This window comes from Lynx canadensis, chromosome D2 (assembly GCF_007474595.2).
Source record: "Lynx canadensis isolate LIC74 chromosome D2, mLynCan4.pri.v2, whole genome shotgun sequence".
NCBI lineage: Eukaryota > Metazoa > Chordata > Mammalia > Carnivora > Felidae > Lynx > Lynx canadensis.
Window position 1 is genome coordinate 7,417,393 of NC_044313.2, and position 21,747 is coordinate 7,439,139.

General features: G+C 54.9%; 2 protein-coding genes across 3 annotated transcripts in view; both read left to right on the top strand.

Moving 5' to 3' along the window:
- Window positions 1-20,618, top strand: part of EEF1AKMT2 (EEF1A lysine methyltransferase 2) — a 70,470-nt gene extending 49,852 nt beyond the window's left edge. For both annotated transcript variants that reach the window (XR_003972776.1, XM_030334174.1), the window contains one exon: window positions 20,536-20,618. Coding sequence is in view for 1 of the 2 variants with exons in the window: in XM_030334174.1 (XP_030190034.1) it covers window positions 20,536-20,543 (8 nt within the window). In the remaining variant the exon portion in view is untranslated. The remainder of the gene's footprint in view (window positions 1-20,535) is intronic.
- An 82-nt stretch (window positions 20,619-20,700) lies between these two features.
- Window positions 20,701-21,747, top strand: part of FAM53B (family with sequence similarity 53 member B) — a 74,599-nt gene continuing 73,552 nt past the window's right edge. Inside the window, exon 1 of the mRNA XM_030334167.1 lies at window positions 20,701-20,801. Within this exon, the coding sequence (XP_030190027.1) occupies window positions 20,724-20,801 (78 nt within the window). The 5' untranslated portion in view covers window positions 20,701-20,723. The remainder of the gene's footprint in view (window positions 20,802-21,747) is intronic.

The following is a 21,747-nucleotide window of genomic DNA, read 5'->3' on the forward strand; positions in this document are numbered from 1 at the left end:
GACCGAGATGAGATGACCATACAGGTAGTTTCTGTCTGAGCAGTCAGCATCTGCTAGGCCACAGTCTGCACCCTTGTGGTCTGGGGGCCTGATGTGGTCCTCAGGCATGATTTGTTTGGCCCCCATGATGCCTTTTTTTTTTTTTTTTAAGTTTATTTATTTTGAGAGAGACAGAGACAGTGGGGGAGGGGCAGACAGAGAGGGAGAGAGACTCCCAAGCAGGCTCCCCGTCGTCAGCACAGAGCCTCATGCGGGGCTCAGACTCACGAAACCGGGAGATCACGACCTGAGTTGAAACCAAGAGTCAGATGCCCAACTGACTGAGCCATCCAGGTGCCCCAGGCCCCCATGATGCTTTATGAATTTTTGCATTTCTTGACAGCATTTCAAAGCTGGGACTGTACAAAGAAGTCTGCTTTTCAGCCCTTCCTGACAAGTCAGGAGATTAGTGACGTCACCCTGGGCCCTCTTTCCCGCACACCTGCACAGTGCTAGCCGCAGCCACGGCCGTGGCCGTCAGAGTGGCTGTCTGCTCCCCGGGACACGCCCTCTGTGCACCGGCCAGTTCCCACCTGGCACTCTTCACCCATGTATGTTCCCTGCTTGGCTCTGGAAGGCACTTGAGTGTGAGACCCCTGGAGTAGACCAGACACTCTGAGGACAGGTTGAGGTTTTCCGGCTCTCCGGGTCACTTGGTGCAGGGTGAGCAGCGGTGAATGGCCCTGTGCAGTGCTCGGGGTCCTCGCCATGATCCCACTAGGTGTTCCGCCCTCAGGTGAACCGACAGATGAGCCAGCACGGAGCCCAGGGGACCTGCTGCCTTCCCCTCAGTGGAGCACTCACCCCGCCGGGAGGACGGCCCCACAAACAGGGCTCTCCCACCCAGCGTTCACTCCAGGGTGCCCTGTGATGCCCAGCGACCCGGGGATCCTTTTTCTTTTCTTTTTAATTTTTTTTAACGTTTATTTATTTTTGAGACAGAGAGAGACAGAGCATGAACAGGGGAGGGTCAGAGAGAGAGGGAGATACAGAATCTGAAACAGGCTCCAGGCTCTGAGCGGTCAGCACAGAGCCCGACGCGGGGCTCGAACCCACAGACCGCGAGATTGTGACCTGAGCCGAAGTTGGACGCTTAACCGACTGAGCCACCCAGGCGCCCCCGGGGATCCTTTTTCTATGTCTCTCCCCACCCCCCAGCCCTGTACAGTCACTCAGGTACTGAGTAATCTTTCTAGTCTAAAATGCTTCCATGATTTTAACAGCGGCTGCAGGAATTTTTTTTTTTTTTTTTAAAACAAAGATTTAATCTTTAAATTATCTTGACAGGCAGTCGAGCTGCCACATACGAAGTAGATAGCTTCTGCTCGTGGTAGAGAGGAAAGATTTCTTCGAATAAATGAAAACACGCTCCTCAGATTCTTCTAGCTTAGCGTCTTTGACAGAGACCCCGTGAAGCGAGTGCAAGTGAGGGGAAGATTCCCCAGGTGGCAATTTGTATTCCCCCAGAAATTGAGTTTTTCTTCTCCTGTTCCCCCAAATATTTAATATCAGTTACCTCTTTCATTTACCTTTTTTTTGCTCAACCCCATTTTTCTCTCCTCTTGTGGCAAGTATCGTGCAAGCAATTTTTTTTCTCCATTTGTTTCTGACGCATTTCCCTAGACGGTCAACCTTTGGGTTTCGTAGTATCATTCCAGATATCTTGCCCCTTACGGACAAGCACTAGGTCAACTGTATCTGGATCCCTAGGTCCTGGCTCAGAAGAAGTGACTGTGGCAGGGCCCAGGCCTCCCACTCTTTCTTGACCTCACGGCCTTTTGCAAGAGACTCAGCCTCCTCCATGGGTCCCGGGTTTTTCATCTACAGTGCTGTCCTCCCCGTTCCTAGAGTTTTAGGTACCAAATGCACCAACGCACTGGTTTTCAAACTTTTGGGAGGACCGGAAGCTTCCGGAGGGCTTGTTACAACCTGATTGTTGGACCCCATTCACAGAGCGTCTGATCCAGTCATTTGGGGGGTGGGGGAGGGGACTGAAACTTCATTTCTAACAAGGTCCCAGGTGAGGGTGCCGCTGGCGGTCCCGGGACCGCACTTTTGAGAACCACCGCACGAAAACCACATGGTTGAAGCGGGTGTCAAAAGCTTTAGTGTTTACCTCAGCAAGGGGGTGGGTCAGCCTGTGCAGGTCCCAGCTAGCGACTTGAATGCCTGCTCTGGGCAACTTGTGGGTCCGATCTTCCTTTTCATCTTTGCCCTGTGCAGAGGTGCACATTTAACAAAACTTTGCATCTTATTTTCTGGGAGACTTGACCCTCGGCGCCCAAAAAGGTTTCGTTTCCAGCTGCTGTGGACCGAATGTTTGTGTCCCCCCTCAAAAATCTGTATGTCGAAACCTAGTGCCCGAGGTGGTGGTGTTAGGAGGTGGGGCCTTTGGGGGGTTTGACTGGGCCACGATGGTGGAGTCCTCGTGAACGGGATTAGTGCCCTGATGAAGGAGTCCGCAAAGTGCCGTCGTCCCTTCCGCCGCGTGAGGACACAGCGAGAAGGCGGTTCTCATCAGACACTGAATCAGCTGGCAGCATGATCTTGGACCTCCCAGTTTCCAGAACTGTGAGAAAGCAGGGTCTGTTGTTTACAAGCCACCCGGTTCATGGCGCTGTGTGACAGCTTCACTGAGCAGACGAGGACAAGGACCATTTTCATGGAGGCTGTTCATCTCCAGACTTGCATGGTAACAGTTGGAGGGACACTTACTCCCTACGTGTAGTTGATTCTTTCTCTCCTCGAACACCACCCGCCGTCCACCCCGGCCGTCCCTCCCTTCCTTATCCGGACCCCTGATACCAAAGGAGGCAACATTGGTGGTTTTGAGTTCTGAGCTTTGGTTTCTCAGGTTCGTTTTACCCGTTCTCACCGGAGAAGGACCCCCCCCCCCCCATTGGGTTGAGCTAACCCTGCCTCAGTGGCGCTCATCCTGTTGGGAAGCTTGCGTCCCTCATGATGCTCATGCTCTCTGGATGCTTCTGCAGACTTCCCAGGGGTCCGCGCTCAGGCAGAGGTGCCTTTGTCTCAGGTGCCCTGAAATCAGTGTCCCCAGGGACTGGCGCGGCCGGTCCACTGACATTCCCCGGGAGCAGCCGCTCTTTTCCCTCCCCCTTCTTCCCTGACAACGGAGGGGCCGCCTGGGCCGCCCGAGGTGCAGAAAGGTTGTTGCAGGTGGGGAAACCGAGGCCCAGAGCTAGGAGGGAGCACGCCTGTGTCTGTGCAGAGCCAGCCAGACTCTGGGTTGTCTGGTTGTTGGCTGCCCGCAAGGACTGATTTTATCTCATTTTTGGTTCCAGAGTGAGCCTGAGATCGCTGCTCGTGGCCTGTTTTTAGCTCACGTTGGACCACCTGGGGAGGGGGTGTTGCGTTGGTCACCGGTTCGGCTGAGCTTTGCGGTTTTCCTGGCAGTTCTGTTGTGCAAAGGAGTTGTCCCTGCTTCTGCCCCTGAGTTTAAAACCTCAGGGACAATAAAGCAGTCATGGTTTTGAATGCAGTGTTTTCTGTGGGGTTTCTCTGAGGCCTTTCCCGCGGCCCCAGGTCCGCCGCCGTCCCCAGGCCAGTCCCCAGCCGCTGAGGCCCACGGGCCCTTGTGCTTTTGTGCTTTCATAGCCGCGCAAACACGTGGTGAGCGCGTGCTCAGCACATGCCTTGAGCACATATTTGTAACTCTGGAGTCCGAGCCGATCGTGACATTCTCATGTGGGGTTGTGCGTGGCCACTCCCCCTTCCCAAGGGAGAGCACAATTCTCGCATTGTGTGGCGGCCTTCTGGGTTAGCTGCGTGGGTCAGTGCAGGGGCCGCTGGTGTCCTGGCAGATGGAAAGAACTGTTTTGCCGCTTTGTATCTTTACGCTGCCGTTTTTTTTACCAAAGCGGGAGGTTTGGGATACCTTGTCAATATCCCCCGGGGTCCCCTGACTTTGTTCAGCTAAGCAGACCACCAGCCGGTGTCCCGTGTGGGTCTGCGCGTCTCGGCCTGGTGTTCTCGCCGGCAAAAGGGAGAGAAGAGGGACCGGAATGGTAGGGCAGACCCCTGAGAGCGAGGTGCGGGCCAGACGGGGGTGGGGGTGGGGGGCGTTGGCCCGAGGCCACCCTCCGTGGCAGAGCCTCCTGGGCCTTATGTAAGAGGGGCACCGGCATCAGCTGGACGTGTGCCCATTTGGGCCGCATGGGGCTCCTTCCTCCAGAAGCTGGGAAGGGCCTCTCAACTCCCAGCACCCCAGCTTGCTGGGGGTGTTAGACATGTGCTTACTGGCTTCCTCTTGGGATGGCCTCGCCCTGTCTTTTTGGCTGTTGAACTCCTCTGCGTCCATTGAGGCCTGGCGCTCAGGCCACCTCCTCTAGGACACCTGCCCGGGCTATCCCTCCCCACTTGGGATTACAGCCCCCTCCTCTGTTCTGTGGCGTTTGTCATATTCCGGCATGTATTATGCCTCGTGGTACACCTGTGTGAACTTTTGGTGGGTTGTGTGAACCCGGCTGGGTACATCCATCTTCCTCCTTCAGTCCCTGGCACAGCTGGTCCGGGGAGCGTTGGACTTGGGCCGAGACTGACACCGTGAGGGAATAGTGACAAAAGAGAGGGACAGCGCAGGGTGTGTGTGGGATTTGCCTGTTAAACTAAAGTCCCCTAGAAAACACCTTGTGTTTCGGAGCATAGCCTCGCACACACATTCAGCTTCTCTTAGGCGATCCTGCCCCTTGACCCTCCTTTGCTCACCATGCAGGCTCCCAAGACCTCGGGCCTCCTTGTGCCCGGAAGACGCTGGCCCACGGGGGTGCCCTGGAAATGCTGCCTCCCAGCAGGCCCTGAGGGTGGCCAGCTCTCTCTCCTACAAGCAGAACGCGGAGGACAGAGCCTCGGGAAGGATCTTGGGCCCACGTTTCTGAGAATCCTCCATGAGAAGGGCCGCTGCCCGCACAGAGGCTCTGGGGGAGGAGGCTCTGATGAGTGTCCGTGGGGCCCCGAGGAGGCGTGAGCGTTGTCAGCTACAGGGATTTTGCACCGGCCGGATTCTGCCCACACTCTGCTGCTGTGGAACCCACACCGCTTTGAGCGCGGCCCCTCTGCGGACCGGGAGGTGTCATGCTTCGAATTAGTGTTAACAACACAATTTTGATAGCTGTGGGAAACCCTGCAAGCTAGAGAGGTCTTGATAGCTCTTGGCGCCGGGAAAGTTGCGACTTGACTTAACGTGGCAAATGTGTTTTCTGGTGCAGCAAACATTTCCTGAGTTGCTCCTCGTGCCGGGTACTGGGGACTCGGGGGGCTAAGGCTGGGCACGTGCCCTCCAGAAGCTCACAGCCCTTGGGGGAGGCACACAGCGCTGTTTGCTTCTTGCTTCTACGATTCAGGGTGAACACTTCCTGGAGGAGGTGCTGAGTCTGAGATGAGAGTGGTTAGCCTGGGGAGGCTGGTCAGGCTGTGGAGCCTGAAGGGGGCAGGGAGCAAATTTTAGCCAGAGAGACCTGCATGAACAAGGGTCCGGACGCACGGAATAGCCTGGTGTGTCTGGGGACTTGTAAGCATTTTGTATGTGTTCAATTAAAAAAAATTGTTTTTAATTTATTCATCTTTGAGAGACAGAGACAGAGCGTGAGTGGGGGAAGAGCAGAGAGAGAGGGAGACACAGAATCTGAAGCAGGCCCCAGGCCCTGAGCTGTCAGCCCAGAGCCCGATGCGGGTCTCGAACTCATGGACTGTGAGATCATGACCTGAGCTGGAGTCGGATGCCCAACCGACTGAGCCCCTGTGTGCCCCAGGCGCCCCTGTGTGTTTAATTTTTAAAGCAGTGACAGTAACTGTCCCCTGTCCCTGTCGCCCAGCCACACGTCTCCTTCCCTCGCTGGAGGAACTCCTGTCGTCCTTTTCTTGTGTATCTTCCTAGAGATCTTCCCTCCATGTGCAAGTGTATACAGATAATGTGTATATGTAGTTTAGGTTAAAAAAAAATTACATATTTTTGCATAGGTTATCTATCCTATGTGTGGCTCAAGATTTAAAACAAATAGAGTGGCTTTCCTTGAAGAGTCTCCTCTCGCTTCTGTTCCCAGCTACCTGCTTTCCCTCCTCAAAGATCACTGATGTTAAGTGTCTTTGGTATTCTTTTTTTTTTTTTATGTTTATTATTTTTGAGAGAGAGAGTGCAAGTGGGGGAGGGGCGGAGAAAGAGAGGGAGACACAATCTGAAGCAGGCTCCAGGCTCTGAGCTGTCAGCACACACAGAGCCCGACATGGGGCTTGAACTTGTGAACCGCAAGATCATGACCTGAGCCAAAGTCAGGTGCTTAACCGACTGAACCAGGCAGACACCGCTGTCTTTGGTATTCTTCCAGAGACTTCCATATCATTAGAATTATTTGTTTAGTTTTACCTAAATGGGAGCTGACGATGCTCACCGTTCTGGTCTTTTTTTTAAGTTTTTTTTTTTATTTTGAGAGACAGAGAGAGCGAGAGCGCATATGAAAGCAGGGGAGGGGCAGAGAGAAGGAGAGAGAATCCCAAGCAGGGCTCTACGCTGTCCGCGCAGAGCCAGATGCAGGGCTTGAACTCACGAACTGTGAGATCATGACTTGAGCTGAGGTTGGATGCTCAACTGACTGAGCACCCCCGGGCACTGCTGGTCTTTGTTTTTTCCCGTTAGGTAGACTGGATGATGGTTTCCTTCCAGTATGTATTGAGGGCTCTCGGCCTTTGAAAAGCTGCATTTTGTCCTTTGCATGGGTGCTGTGGCATTTGTTTACCTGCCCCTACTGTTGGGCTGCTCGGTTGCTGCCCACCTTGGCTGCGGCAGCGGGTGCATGAATTTCGGCGCACAAGCAGGACCAGCTGTAGGGGAGGTGAGTTTGGTACTACACGCTCCCGCAGCTCAAGGGTGATGGGATGGCACGGGGACTTTGCCCGTGACATGTGTCGGGTTCATCTCCCTCGAGGTTGTCTCCTTCCTCTTTGCGGAAGGCAAGTCACTTTTAAGTTGGGTTCTACTGAGAGTTTGGGAGAGAAACTTTTATCCCTTTGCTGCCTGCTATCTATCAATGACCCCTCTGTGGTAGAGGCTTCACCTGGGCTCGTGAAGTGAGGCTGGCACAAGGCTGACGTCAGCAGCATTCAGAGAGACTGCCTCTTGGGCACCTGTGCCAGGCTTAGACCCTCCTGCCACCCACAGTGGCCAGGCCGGGCAGCAGGCCACCGAGCAGCTTTGCCAGCCTTGTCTGCTGGGGTCTCGTGGACGTGGAGGCCGCTTCTGGGCGCTTTCTAGCCTTTGTGCATATCACGGCCATAGCCAATGTTTTGTTGGTTCATTAGTAAGAGAAGTGAGCAAAAGTCTGCCCAGGCAGAGAACCCGCCTAGGTGCAGGAGGGAGGGACCCCAGCATTGCTTTGTTCTTAGCCCGGAAAGTTGTGATGCCAGTTTCTGAACTTCAGAAGGCCCGATTATGTTATCCTGTGACTTGTTTTTTAGAATGTGCTCTGCTTCCTAGTGTATTTTATTTTGCTTTTTACTTCACTCATGCATCAGTTGCTAATAGTTTTCACCTCCTTGGGAGGAGGGCCTGTGGCTTTGCTGCGCCTTCAAAGCCCCTCCCATCACGCATGCAGCACCAGTCGCTCAGCGCGGGCTTGTTGAACGATGAAATACAGTTTTTCAGAGATGATAACCTGCTGTTAAGTCTTCCCTGAGAGCGCCTGAAACTTGTTTTGGTGCCCGGATGCTGGCCTCTGACCGGTACCTGTTAGGTTTCACCCATTCTGATCCCATCCCCTAATGTAACCTGACAGCTTCGTTTTCTTTCTTATTAGTTCTGACTCTGAGGACGTTGCTAATCTCTACCCACCTCCCCTCGTGTCGCCCCTGGCTGGGAGCCCTGCACGTCTGGTATCTCCTCCAGACGAGGCTCCTGACCAGGGCCAGGCCCTTCCATATGATCCGAAGGCCCCTGGGGCCAGGTTTTGGGAGGTGCTCCAAGGCCAGGCCTGGCTGTGGAGTTTTGCTGCTGACTTGATGAAATGGGCTTCCTGAGAGCAAGGCAAGTCAGCTCAAAACCCGGTTCCGGTGGTTCCAGGACAGGGACAATGACAATAACAGGTCCCGGTGGTTCCAGGAGGGGGACAATGACGATAACACAACCAGAGCCGGAGCTGGGTGCATTTGGCAGGTTCTCAGGCACTTTGGGGACAAGCGGGGGAGTGAATCAGTTTCTTCTGGAGCCGTTTCTGATGGGGAGCATGATCTGCTCAGCTCTGGAAATGGGGTTAACTGTCTCAAGGCCCTTTGAGCCTCACTTAGAGCCATCAAGATCTGGGTGGAGCATTCTGGAACAGCTCAGCGGGGCTTCTAAAGCACCTTCCCTGTAAGCCAGGTGAATCTGGTTGGCTACATCATTTCCTTTTCAGCGCCCCAAGGCCTTTGCCCTGAGTGCAAGGAGGCCCCGGTGTCCCATCCAGGGTGTTTGGAAGGAAGTGGAGGCCGGTTACAGATGAGGTGCCCCTCCCTTCTCCTGCACCCACGCCCCGCCAGAAGATAAAAATGGGGCTCCAGACCCAGGAAGCAGCTGCTCCCCAAGCTCCTTAGACCCATCCTGCGGCCAGTTCCAAGTGGCTTGGGGCAGAATGCCTGGGTTTTGCCTTGCATCCAGACCTCCGGGAAGCCCTTGTGACAGGAGTCTCTTTCTCTGTCCAGACAGTCGACGGTCCGGTGCGGGTTTGGCCCTTGTGTAGACGGATGGCTGTTGCTACACAGATAGTGCCCCCCGCCCCCATCGGGGCTGTAGCCCACGGCCAGGGTGAGCTTAGTAGAGTTTGTCCCACCGTTTCACCCTTTGGAAGCCCCCAGGGAGGTACCAGAGAGATGCCTTCGGGGATTTGACCCGAGATGCCTTGGAGTTCAGGCGTACGTGTCGTTCTAACAGACCCATCAGGCAGCTGAGTCTCTGGAAGAGTTTGGTTTTGGCAGATGACGCCGTTGTAGAACGTGTGGTGGGACTCTGCAGGAGGAAGCGGGTAGAGGGGAGGAGGCGGAAGGCTTGGCGTGGATTGTCAGCCTGTCCATTAATTTCTCCACCAGACCCTGTAAAGTAGGTTGGTGATATGACTCGGTGGGATCGGGCGGGTGAAGTCCTGCCTGTAAGATGAGGTCAGGGTGTGACCTCTGAGTGGGTGGCAGGTGGGGACCCTGGTGGTTCTCGTGTCCCTACCAGTCCTCCTCGAGCCTCCTGCGTCTTCTCCAGTGTTTCACTGTGATACTTGTGATACTGTTAGGGGGCCCCGGGCCCCCGAGATAAAGAGGTCGCTGCCCTCCCAGCTGTGTCCCGTGATCCCTCTGCGCGGGGGCGTGGCAGTCCTGTGGGAGCAGCACTGGGGTGCGGCCGGGGTTGGGGCTGGAGTCCTTGTTCCTGCCCATGGACCTTCTGGAGCCACACAAGCATGAAGACCATGCTTGTAGCCCAGGCTGGGGGGCGGCTCATCTTGCGGGAGCAGGAGAACGTAGCCGTCTTTGGACCCCGAAAGTCTCCATAAATGTTTTAGAAAGGAAGAGGGTGTTCTCGTAGCGGAGGTGGGGGATGAAGGTGTGGAAGCTGGTGACCGACTGACTTCCTGGGCCATCAAGAAACTCCTAATTCAGAATGTTGTCAGTGTCACTGAAAGACACCAGGCCGCCCCTGTGTGCTTCGGGACTGAGCTTGGAACATGCACTTGTACGACAGTCCTGTCTCTGCTCCTTCAGGATGTAAGAGAGAGGGGCGGGCTCTGCAACCCCACCTCCCCCAGCCTCCAGTTACCTGGCATTACCTGCCCCTGGGATTGCTAACGCATCGGAACGTCAGGGTGGCTTCCTGCTTCCTGCTTTGCCGTGTGGGAGGTGATAGTTGAGGCTGCGCAGCGAGTGAGGGTTTGGCCTTTGCTGCTGTCCAGTGTCCCGGGACCTTGAACAGGACAGGTTAGCTCCGAGCGGGACCAGGAAGGCGGCCTGCACACAGCCCCCCACAGCGGTTGCTCCTTCCGCTCTTACCATCCTTTCTCACAGCTCACACCCCCTCAGATCCGTGGTTGAGACTCAGACACACTCAGTTCCCATTTGCATGTCACAGGCGAGGAAACTGAGGCTCAGAGAGGTAGAATGACCTGGCAGGTGGCTTGCACGCACACGCTCGCTAGTCAGAAATAATGACTCCCGTTTGACAGGGGAGGGAACTGAGGCCCAGAGAGGGAATGTGGCTTGGCCAGCAGGCAGAGCGGCTCAGGGGCGGAGCCGACGCCAGAATCCATGTTTCCTCTGAGCCCTGCTGGCTCCGCCCAGAGCACACTGCCTCTTATATGGGCTTCTCTATATAGACTTTTGATTTTTTTTTTTTTTTAAACTCTTCACGTCTTTTGGTTTTTAATCATGGTTTGATTAAATTCGCTGTACTCGTAAACAGGTCTGACTGAAGAACAGGTCATGGTCGTCTTAGGCTAAGTGGCTTAACATTTCAGTAGATTATCTTTGGGGCCCTTGCTGTGTCTCCCTGTCCCCTGCTCTCTGCCTTCCTCTCCTTCACCCTGGCTTGCAGGCGAAGCTGGTGTCTGCTTCCGTGCTCAGTAAGTACCGGTCCTCTCCCCGGCCTTCGTTCCCTTCCTTTTGAGTTTGCTCAGCAAGTTCTAGCCCGAAGCACGCTCTTCTCTCGCGGCGTCTGGTGGGTTAACGTGGCAGGAACGGTAGTGAGCGTTGCCCGAGAGCTCGTAGGAAACGTGTCTGTCGGTTCTCATTGATAAACGAGCTCCTGACAAGTTATGCATGCAGTTGGCTTTGGTTTCAAGAAGCAACACCGGCTGTGTCGTTCCCATGTTCAGCTTTGTTTTGGCTCTGGGTCTCGACGCTTTCACGTCCCCGAATAATGTCACTCTCCCCCCCGCCCCCACCTCGAAATGTTATTTGCTTAAAACCCCAGAAAATCCCTACGACACTGAGAATGACTGTGTAAAGTCCCAGAGAACAGAGTCCCGATTTGGTTCAGGGGCTCATTGTGCGGTTTGGTTTTCTCCCCTTGAGTAAGATGGTCTCTTAAGGGAGCTCGGGTGGGTCTCTTCTGCCAAGGGCACAGGGTGGGTTCCTTTCTAGCCAGGTAATGTGACTGCCAGTCCTTCTCCAAACGTGGACCCTTGGTGGCCTCTGATTACCTGAAGGACTAGGCCAGGGAAGGTGTGTTCATCTCAGTTGGGAAGAAAAATAACCTCCAGGGACACGCCTTGCTTTGGGGTGAGGGCTGGGGTGGGGTGAGCACGCCCTCTGTGAGGAGCAGGTGCTTGAGTTTTGCGGCAACAAAGTATCTCTTCTCCCCTGAGAGTGTGATGCAGGCCTGTGCCACCTGTGAGGCTTCAGGCCATTTTGCCTCTGGGGGCCTACTTTCCTCACCTGTCACATGCAAATGGAACCCTGCGTGAGCATAAAAATCAGTAGCGGACTTGGAGGTCCAGCAGCCCCATCCCAGGAGCGAGGGGCTGGGGGGATTCCTATTTCCTGCTCCCAGCAGCTCGTGCCGTGGCCGTTGAGGACGCGATCTTTGTTAGATAGTTTATAAGCATCTAGGAAGGGCCTACACTCTGCTCAGAATTGTGCTCACCTGTGGCCTTGCGTGCCTGTAGGGACATTCTCTAAGGGCCCCCACCTTCCAGAGTCTTCCCTCCTTAACCTTCCACCTGAGGTGGGCAGGACCAGGATCCCTTCTTACAGATTACAGAGGATGAGAGTGAGCTTAGCAAAATTGCGTAGCTCGCCCAGGGCTCCACAGCTCCTCCGGGACCGAGCTGGGTGGAAGGGTGGCTTCTGGACGGGAATCCGGCACCCTTCCCCAGCTTTGTGGACGCCACTGAAGACGTTGGTATCAGGTTCCTGCTGGGGCAGGCTCTGTGCTGAGACCGGAGGGTGACTGAGGCAGGTCCACAGCCGGACTGTGCAGGTGGAGGGGCGCCCCCCCCCCCCGCTCCCCGCCAGGAGCACCCTGGGAGTGGACTCGGGGAGAAAGGTGGGCTGTGGCGGAGGGGTGGTCGGAGGCAGAGGCCCAGCGAGATGGGGACAGATGGACTAGATTCTGGCTGGCGTAGCAGGACTCCCCCCGGGGCTGGGAGCACCCCGGCTTTCCTGGGGAGCACTTCACCTTCTGCATGGCACCCGGTTCAGCTGCCCATCCATGCAGTTAAGGATAGAAAGTGATGACTTCATGTTCTTTTCACCTTCTCTGAGCTGCCCTCTCGCGCCCCCGGTCCCTGCCTGCCTTGGAACCCCTAGTGCTGTGTTTCAGCACTAGGTTCCAGAAGGTGGGTGTTCAGCCTGGGATACCTCAGGGTGAGCTGTGTGGGCAAGGGTGTACTGCAAACCCGGCATTTGCTTCAGCATCCGGTCAGTTTAACTGAGAAATCAAATGCTTAAAGGATCACTACGGGGAAATGTACAGATCCGGGAAATTTACACATTTCTGCTAGAAGACTCCATGATTAAGACAAAGACTTTGGAGTTTGGCCGATGTGGCTTGAGTCCTTGTTTTATCCTTCATGCCTGGGTGACCTTGGGCCCATGCCTCAGTTTGTCGCTCCGTAAAATGGAACAGCCACAGTGCCCGTTTGTAGGGACACCTTGAGGAAGCAGTAAGCATAGAATGTGGTATGGTTGCCATGGCTACTCTTATGGTATTCGTGCTCTGATGAAAGGTAGGCTCTGTGTCACCTCTGACTTCCTGAGATACAGACCCAGAAGATGCTGGGAAAATGGTAAAAAAAACAAACTTTTTTTTTTTTCTGGACTCTGAAATTCGCTTAAATTAGCAGTGTTGGGTGTTGAGCACGTCTGAGGTGTCACCATATCGACTAGAGGGGCCCTGCTCGTCTCCGGTTTTCTGTCTGTGTGTTGAAGGTGCCGGAGGCATAGCTGTCTCTCATCAGTTCTCTTTCGGGAGGACTCGAAGGCCTGGGAAGCGTGCCCTGTCCAGACCCACGTCCTCTTACTGAGCCTCCGGGCCCTCTTCCTGGCACTGACGGGGTCCGCGAGAGGATGGGCTGTGGGGACGCTCCTGCAGCTTTTAACTTTCACCCTGTGAGCTCTGGGGGGACTGAGGTGCAGAGGCAGCAAGCCAGAGGTGACCCTGGGCACGTTCCCTTCCTTCCTTCGGCAGAGGGGAGCCTCGATGCCACCACAGGCTTGCAGCTCCCCCCTCCGCCCCTCCATCGGCTTGTCGCAGGGTCTGGCAGAAGGCACGACCCACCGAAAGACGCACTTCTCCACGTGTTCACGAATTTGCTTCTAAGTCCTATCCCCAGACTGCTTTTGTCCTGCCGACGGCTGAAGTTTCAAAGGTCTAAAAATGCATGCGGCCTTCCCGAAGACCTTGTAGGATGGCTGTTTTCCTCCCATTTCCTTTGCTTAATGGAAGGGGAGGTGGACGCACCGAGAAATGGCTTGCTTGAGCCATCAGGAGAGTCACTGTCTGTGGCCAAGGTCCTGTTTAGCTTTTGCTCTGAGCGCTGTGTTTAGGGCGGTGAGATATTCTCCTGCTGTAAAACTAACTTGTGCAAGTAGTAAACACAGGATATAGATACTCTTTAAAAGAAGGCAGAGTTTGTCTTGACGATCTCCAGTGTGGTCAGTTTCTTATTAAGGGATAACCCTTCAAAGTGCATTACAGAAGCATTTGGTAAACTCCTTTAATCTACTTGAGAGTTCTATAGAGGTTTAGAGTTTACAAAACTTTTTAGCATTCTATAAATTCATTTCGCATGCACCCGGCAGGGTTCCCGTTTGCCAGAAGCTGAGAGTCCCTGACCACAGTGGTATCAGAGAGCTGGATTCAAGGGTTGCAAATGGATGTTCTGGATTGAAGATCCCGAACAAAAGCAAGGACGTCTCATGTTAGGAAGGACTTGTGTGAGGGATCGAGGCCGTCCCCTGTTCCCTGTGGCATCAGGGAGAGAGTGGCCGAAAAGGCAGGCCTGGATTCACATCTTGACCTCACCCCCTGCTAGCTGTAGGATCTTGGGCAAATGCTGGAGTTATTTTCCTGGAGCCTCAACCTTCTCATCTGGAAAATGGGAGTTCTGCTAACAGATGCCTATTCACAGGAATGTGAGAGGTTAAATGAGAAGAGCCTGGCCCATGGTTGGTGCTCAGGGAGGTGGAGGCCAGGGGTATGGCCGTATGGGGGGAGGGGCTGTGAAGGGAGATGGGGGTTGTTTCTGGGACTGAGGTGCCGTGGTGCGGGATCCAGGGCCTCTCTCTGAGGGTGGGCGGTGTCGCCTGGTGCCCTTCCCAACCTGCAAGCCTGGTTCTGGGCACAGTGTCGGGGAGTCCGGGCTGTCTTTAGGTAGATGCACCCTTGGGGCAGGACTTGGGGGGGTGGGCAGAGCCCTCTGCCACCCCATCTATGCCCAGGGAACAGGAGGGTGGTCAGGGAAGTGGGATCACAGATCAGTAGAAAGTCTGACTTTGCTTTCTGCTCTTTCGATGGAAATGCTGGAGAAGGTGAATCACTGAGTGGGGGGCTCCTGGGGTCAGAGCCTGAGAGTGTACGTGCCCCTGAATAGCAGGCACCTGCGGGGGTGGGGGCGACCCCTCCTTCCCGTGCACAGTGGCACCTCAGATGGATGTGGAGGCAGGGTGCGAGGTCCCTCTGTCTGCCATGAGCACTGTGCAGGGAGTCTGATTTACTACCTAAATAAGGGCACAGGGAAGTGACAGTACAAGATGTAAACAAAGGCAGGGAATCAGTAGGAGATGTACCGGGAAGATGTTGAGAGACCGACAGTGGCTACTTGTGCCGAGGGGGCCAGGCACTGATGTCCGGGGCCTTCTCTGTGCCCCACTCTTCCATACATATTTTCTTATTCGATCTCCCCGCAGCCCCCAGAGCAAAGGTGTCACTGCTTTCGTTTTAAAGAGGAGGACACTGAAGTCAGGTGATATGCTCAAAGCGAAGGCGGGGGCTGTTAGAGCCCACAGCACGGGTCCTTGCCCTACCTTGCACGTGGTTTCCTTGGTACAGGCAGTGGCAGCCATGTGGACTTCTGCTTTTTACTTTTAAGCTTTGTATTTACTTACAGTGCAATTCATGTTTTTGATATTTCTATGAGTTTTTTTTTTTTTTAAGTTTATTATTGAGAGAGAGCATGTGCACGTGAGTGAGGGAGGGTAGAGCAGAGGGGGTGGGGGGAAGGGAATCCCGAGCAGGCTCTGCGCTGACAGTGCAAAGCCCGATGTGGGGTTTGGACCCATGAGCCATGAGATCATGCCCTGAACTGAAATCGAGTCGGACGCTGAACCGACTGGGCCACCCAGGCACCCCAGATAGTTCTATTGGTTTTGATAAATGCATAGATTGAGTAGGTTTCTAAAATTTTGAGATCGTCGTAAATTTACATGTATTGTTAAGTTGTAGAAATCCTATTTGTCGTTTACTCGGTTCCCCCCAGTAGTGACATCTTGCACAACTGTCATTCAGTATCACAAGCAGGAAATCGACACAGAGGCAGTCAAGGCATGGGACATTCTCATCACCAGAAGGATGCCTTCTGTGGCCTTTTCATCCCCCACCTGCCTCGCCCTCCCACACCCCCAGCCCAAACCCTCATCTCAGACCCCAGGTCCGCACTAATCTATGCCTCATTTCTGGCGCTTTGTCATTTCAGGAATGCTACGTGAATGGAATCATGCCATAATTAACGTGTGGGGATTGGGTGTTTTCACCGCACATAATTCTCTGGAGAGTCATTCCAGTAGGTTTCAACAGTCCATTCCTTTTTAACGCTGAGTAGTATTCCCCGGTGTGCCTGTATCACAGTGTGTTTCTCCATTCGCCCCTTGAAGGACATCTGGGTTGTTTCTTGGTCTGGGCTGTCAGGAATATAGCTGCTGTGAACAGTCATGTGCAGGTTTTTGTGTGAACGTAAGTTTGCGTTCCTCTGGGATAAATGCCAAGGAGACCGCTTGCTGGGGTCTATGGTAGTTGCTTGAGTGGGCTTTTGAAGGATGCACTTGGGATGGGGGGGGCAGCTGAGGAGTGGGGCCATGTTGCAGGTGGACATCGGTGGGAAGCATATGCCTGGGAGCTGGGCCACTTGGGTTCAGATGCAAGATCAGCCTCTCCGCCTTGGTGAGCTTTATCCATCTGTAAAATGGGGGTAAAGTGAGCCTGTTGTATAGCTGATGTGTATAAAGTACTTGGGATGCAGTAGGTTCTCAATAGATAGAAGCTGTTTTTTTGTTCTTTGCTTTTGAGAGAACGTGAGCGTGGGAGAGGGACGGGGGGGGGGGGTGTCGAGAATCTTAAGCAGGCTCCGTGCTCATGACCCTGGAATCATGACCTGAGCTGAAATCAAGAATCGGACCCTTAACCGATTGAGCCACCCAGGTGCCCCTAGAAGCTGTTCTTAATATGGGTTAAAAGAAAACCCGCCAGGCCAGAGCAGGGTCTGTGCCCCAGAGGTGGCCTCCAGGAGGCCTTTACCTTGCCACTTGTGACTCTGAGGCACCCCCTTCTGCCTTGGGCAGAGCCACATTACCAGTTTACCAGTTGTCCCTTCAAAGGCTGAGCCTCAACCGCCCCCCTCTCTCCCGCCCCCAGCTTTTCCCTGAGAAGCCCCTGGCCCCGTTCTCAGACTGGGCTGTGAGTTTCTGGACGGGCACTGGCATTCCCCAGTGAACTTGGCCAGGCCCATGCCAGGGATCAAAGGAATCCCAGGGAATTCCAGATTGTGCCAGGCTCTGCTGGTCTGGATTTGCCTCACAAAGTCTAAGAATGTGCCTGGATCCTTTCAGATGTTGCTACAATTTAGTCTCTTTCAAAATGTGTTTGAGCTCTTACTGTATTCGGGGCACTGTGCTAGGTGTTGCAAAGGGCCCAGAAAAAAAAAAAATCACTCTTTTTCAACAGATCAAAGCAGACGAGCCCCTTGGGGAGCCCCCTGTGGCCACATGATAAAGTCTGCGTTCATGGGGCGGCTGGGTGGCTCATTTGGTTAAGTGACAGACTTCAGCTCAGGTCACGATCTCGTGGTCCGTGAGTTCGAGCCCCGCGTTGGGCTCTGTGCTGACAGCTCAGCGCCTGGAGCCTGCTTCTGATTCTGTGTCTCCCTCTCTCTCTACTCCTCCCCTCCTTGCGTGCACTCTCTCTCTCTCTGAAAAAAACATTAAAAAAAAAGAAAAAAAAGTGTGTTCAGTGGGCATGCAGAGCTCTTCTGGCTTGAACTGGCCGTCCCAGCTCCTTGTTCTGGCGGCCGCCTCTCCTTGCCACACACCCTGTGCTCCTGCCACCAGTGTGCTCACCGCGTCCCGTGCACAGGGCAGGCCACTGTGCTTTGCCTACGGTCTTACTTCCGCTAGTGTGCCTTCCCTTCCTGGTGAAATCTTGCCTATTTTCTTTTTAACCAAAAAAGTATCCTATGCCCTGGATGAAGGATTTAAGGAGCACGCAAGGCCGCACGACCAAAGCGCCTCGTACTCTGGAACTGCAGGCCCTTCCATAAGGCGGCCATGCTTTTGGGACTGCGCCGTTCTCTCTCCGTTCATTTCACGGGGTGTCTTGGGGAGGGTTTCACATCTGTACCATCAGAGTTGCCTCGTTCCATCCGTGGCTAAAGCGGCACGGCGTTCCTTCACGTGGCTCCACCGCGATGTGTGTGACCAGTCCCCGGGTGGTGGCTTCTTGGCTGTCCCCACTCCTGGGCCCTTCCGGGTCATGCTGCATGTTGTCGGCACACGTCCGGGGGTGGGGGGCGGTTTATCACTGCGCTCCGGTGCCTTTGAGGACAGGCATCGCGCTCGACTTCCCTTCTCCACTGGGCGCCTGCTGTGTTTGCCGACCATCCGTTTCCAGAAGCATGTGGGGCTCTGGTATTCGCCCCTCGTGCTGCCGCCATGAGTCCCGCGTCTCGTCGGGGCTCCAGCGGGGGCAGAGCCCCAAGAGCAGGGACGCCCGCACCGCTGCCTCGGTCCGGCTTCATGTTTGGTGCCTATCGGCGGCATCCTGGTGGCCTAATGTGTTTCCATGGCAATGGAGTCCCACAGCATCATTCTTAATGACCACCTACTGTTTCACCAGAGAGATGGGCCATCATATGACCAGTGCCATCCTGATCGAATTTGGCCTTAAAACAATTTAACGGACTTTCTCTTTCAAAAAGTCCGAGAGGACACCTCGCTGCTCGGGCGTCCGTTGCCGAGAAAGGATCGGGACCCGCAGCCTCCCCGACGAAAGTTGTGACGGTAGCTGCCGTTCATCGAGCGCTTCCTCACAGGAGCACATGAGCTAGGACTTCTCACTGAGCAAAGAGTTTGAACTCTGTTGTCAGATGGTACAGCAGTCTTCTGAGGCAGGCACTGTCGTCCGTATTTTATGGAGAGAGAAAGAGACTGAACTTGGTAAAGGTCACTCAGACGGTGCGTTTCAAGAGCTGGGATTCCGCCCCAGGTGTCCTTGACCGAGGAGGACGTGAGCTGGTACCTTCCGAGCCCGCCTGCCTTTTAGGGAAGACGGAAGTGAGAGGCGGGGCGGGGTGTTGCCAGGGCAGGTTACCTCTGGGCCTTGGGCCAATGGCTGGCTGCCCCAGAACTGCATGAGGTCGTACCCAGAGAGAAGATGGCCGCCGGCGGGCCTCGACTCCGCCATTGAGGCGGCACAAAGGGTCCCTTTGAAGGGAGAGTCCGTGGCACCCCGCCTCCCAGCCCCGCTCCCCAGCCAAGCATCCAGGGGGCTGGCGGGCATTTCTGGCTCAGCTTTCTGGCCGGAGCTTGGAGGAGTGGTCTGAAATTCTTTCCTTGAGCAGCTCACTCTTGGTCAGAATGTGTTGCTTCTAGGCCGATGTGGTGTTGAAGTGCGCATCAGGTCACCCGGTGCGACCTGGGAGCCTACCCTTCACCAGGCCTCTTCCTGAACAGCCAGTCCTTTGAAAATGTATTGATTTCCCCCCCTCCCTTCCTTGCTTTTGCACTTTGGATGAACCTTGTTTTCGAAGAACAGTAGAAGGTAATTTTCCTGTGCTTGCCAGCTGGCCCGTAATTGAGCAATTTCAATAACACCCACTGTAAAGTCTAATCGAAGTAAACAGGAAAATATGATTTACAATCTGGATAGCAAGTAAATACCAGGGTGCAATTAATTTTTACACAGAGCAACAGATTCTAAAACATTTTCCTGCACCGAGCAGTTTGTTTTTAATTACAGATTAGGAGCTGGCCTTTTCTACTATTATCGTCGTGATTTTTTTTACTTTGTGATGGTGGTCTTCAGGTCCTTGCATCTGATGTGACTTCCTTTGTCGGTGTAACCACAGAAGGGTGGGATGGCGAAACAGGATCAGAGAAACTGATTTGTAAGGAGCGTGTTTTCAAACCTGAGCCAAGGGCTGTGTTCTTTCAGCATTTGTTTGGGGGGTGACGCGGGAGGAGGTCCTGGTGGGCCGTGTGGCATGGCGGCCTGAGAGGTCTCAGGCTACAAAGTCCCCAGTATTGCAAATGTGTCGTTGTTGAGATGTCCTTCTAGGGATGAGAAATAGTGCGCCTTTAAAATTTTTTTTTAAGTGTATTTATTTTGAGAGACAGAGAAAGAGCATGAATGGGGGGGGGGGCAGAGAGAGAGAGAGAGAGAGAGAGAGAGAGAGAGAGAAAGAAAATCTCAAGCAGGCTCTGTCCTGTTAGTGCAGAGCCCCACATGGGGCTCCAGCTCACAAACCGTGAGATCATGACCTGGGCCAAAATCAAAGAGTCGGACGCTTAACAGACTGAGCCACCCAGGTGCCCCTAGATATGTGCCTCTCAGTGGCCAGGGTGCCTGACTCTTTGATTTTGGCTCAGGTCATGATCTCCCCGTTCGTGAGTCAGAGCCCCGCGTTGGGGTCTGCCACGACTGCTTGCAGCCTGCTTGGGATTCTCTTTCTCTTCCTCTCTCTCTGCCTCTCTCTCTCTCTCTCAAAATAAATAAGTAAGTAAGTAAGTAAAGTAAGTTCTCCAAATAAACAAACCCTCCAGATTCTTCCAGTAGCTTCTGTTCATAACCGGGAGGAGGGTAGTAGCCTCCTTGCTGACTGAGGCTGCCTGAGGGCTGACCCCTTCAGTTTTGACTGTGGGGCTGGTCTGTATCTGACCCTCAGCCCTGGACATATACCGAAGCTGTCTGTAAAGCCAGCTGGGTGGAAGGTGTCGCGTGACTTGAGCAGAGTCTGGGGGACAGCAGATTGTGACCGACCCAGACCCTGAGATAGGTCTTAAAGGTGCCATGTGGCTAAACTGAGACACGTCGCTGGACCCACCAGTGCGTTGGCTTTAGGGACGCCTCAAGGCTGGCATGAGGTGGGGTGGGGACTCTGAGAAGGTGATTCTGGACTTTGTGGCCGGAATGCCTCTCCTTCGGCAGGGAGGCAGTTCCATTCCAAGCAGGGTCCCGGCATGGGGTTGGCGGGGGCGTGGGCAGCTCTCTCAGGGCCCTGGTCTTCCCAAGACCTGAATCCCTTTGCCTTTCTGTTGTCTTTCCAGGGAGTTGACTGCACTTGGCCGTTTCCTGGAAGAGCCCCAGCCTGAGGGCAAGCGGCCGATGGGGAGCTGTTACTGCTGATGCCAGTCACCTGGGACGTGCCCAGGAGGTCACCCTCTGCCCAAGTCTGCCCAACCGAAGATGGCTCGTGCCCACCCTGGGATGGAGCCCGGTGCCTGAGGTCGTTACCATGGTGATGATCCTGAGTAAAAGCCTCGACAACCAGGGAGCTGACTCCGTAGCATGCAGGACCTTCAACCCTGAGCTGGTAAGGACTCAGTGGGCCTCGTGTCTCAGATGACCTTTCTTGAGGCCTGGTGTCCGGCTGGGGCTGTGGACCGAACATGCAGGCTTAGCAGACCGAATCCAGAGTGCCCGGGAGCAGAACTCTGGGAGATGCTGCAGGCCAGGGCAGTGGGCACAGTCACCCGGAGCCTGGCCAAGTACTTTCAGGAAGTAGCTGGCGAGGTCCGGCCAGCGCCCTGCTAAATAGGACCAAGCGTGGTTCTGCCGTCCCTGCAGCTCCTTCTGGTCTCCACCCGGGGAGGGGAGGGGGTTTCCGGAAGGGAGGTGGCGGCCGCCTGGGGAATGTCGGGGGTGGGAGAGGAGGGGGAAAGAAGGCGCGGTCTGGCGGCCAAGATGGTGGGCTGTGGTGACAGCCGCTCTCCGCCGCCTTCTGCCCAAGCTGTCCTCTGACCAAGCGGCCTGATGGGCTGGGCCAGAGAGGCAGACGGCCCGGCCTTCTCCGACTGAGAACAGAGTAGCCTCCTAACCCCCTTCCAGCCCCAGCTCCTCAGAAGTGAGCGGGGCCGCTTCCCCGCAGAGGGGCCGAGAAGAGGTCCCGCTCCGGCTTGAATACACTCGGGGAGGAGTTTTGCAGATAGCTACATCCCCAGCACTCTGCCGCTTCTGTGGTCAGCAGGCACCCATCCCGGTGCCCTTCACAGCCCCTCGGGTGAGCCCACCCTGGCACCCTCGTGGGCTCCCTCCCCAGGCTCGCACCGACAGCCAGGCCTAGAGCAGACAGGACAGGCCGGGTCTCCAGCCCTTGAAGGAGTGTGGGAAGGCCGCCGAGACCCGAGGCCTTTACGGGCCGCCGTGGGTGTGCCGGGCACTGGACTGGAAGCATTCCGCAAGCGAAGGTGGGCCGGGTCTCTCCGCCCATCACGGCTTCCTTTCCACTTTGCATTGAGTATCTCTAACTAATTCTCTCT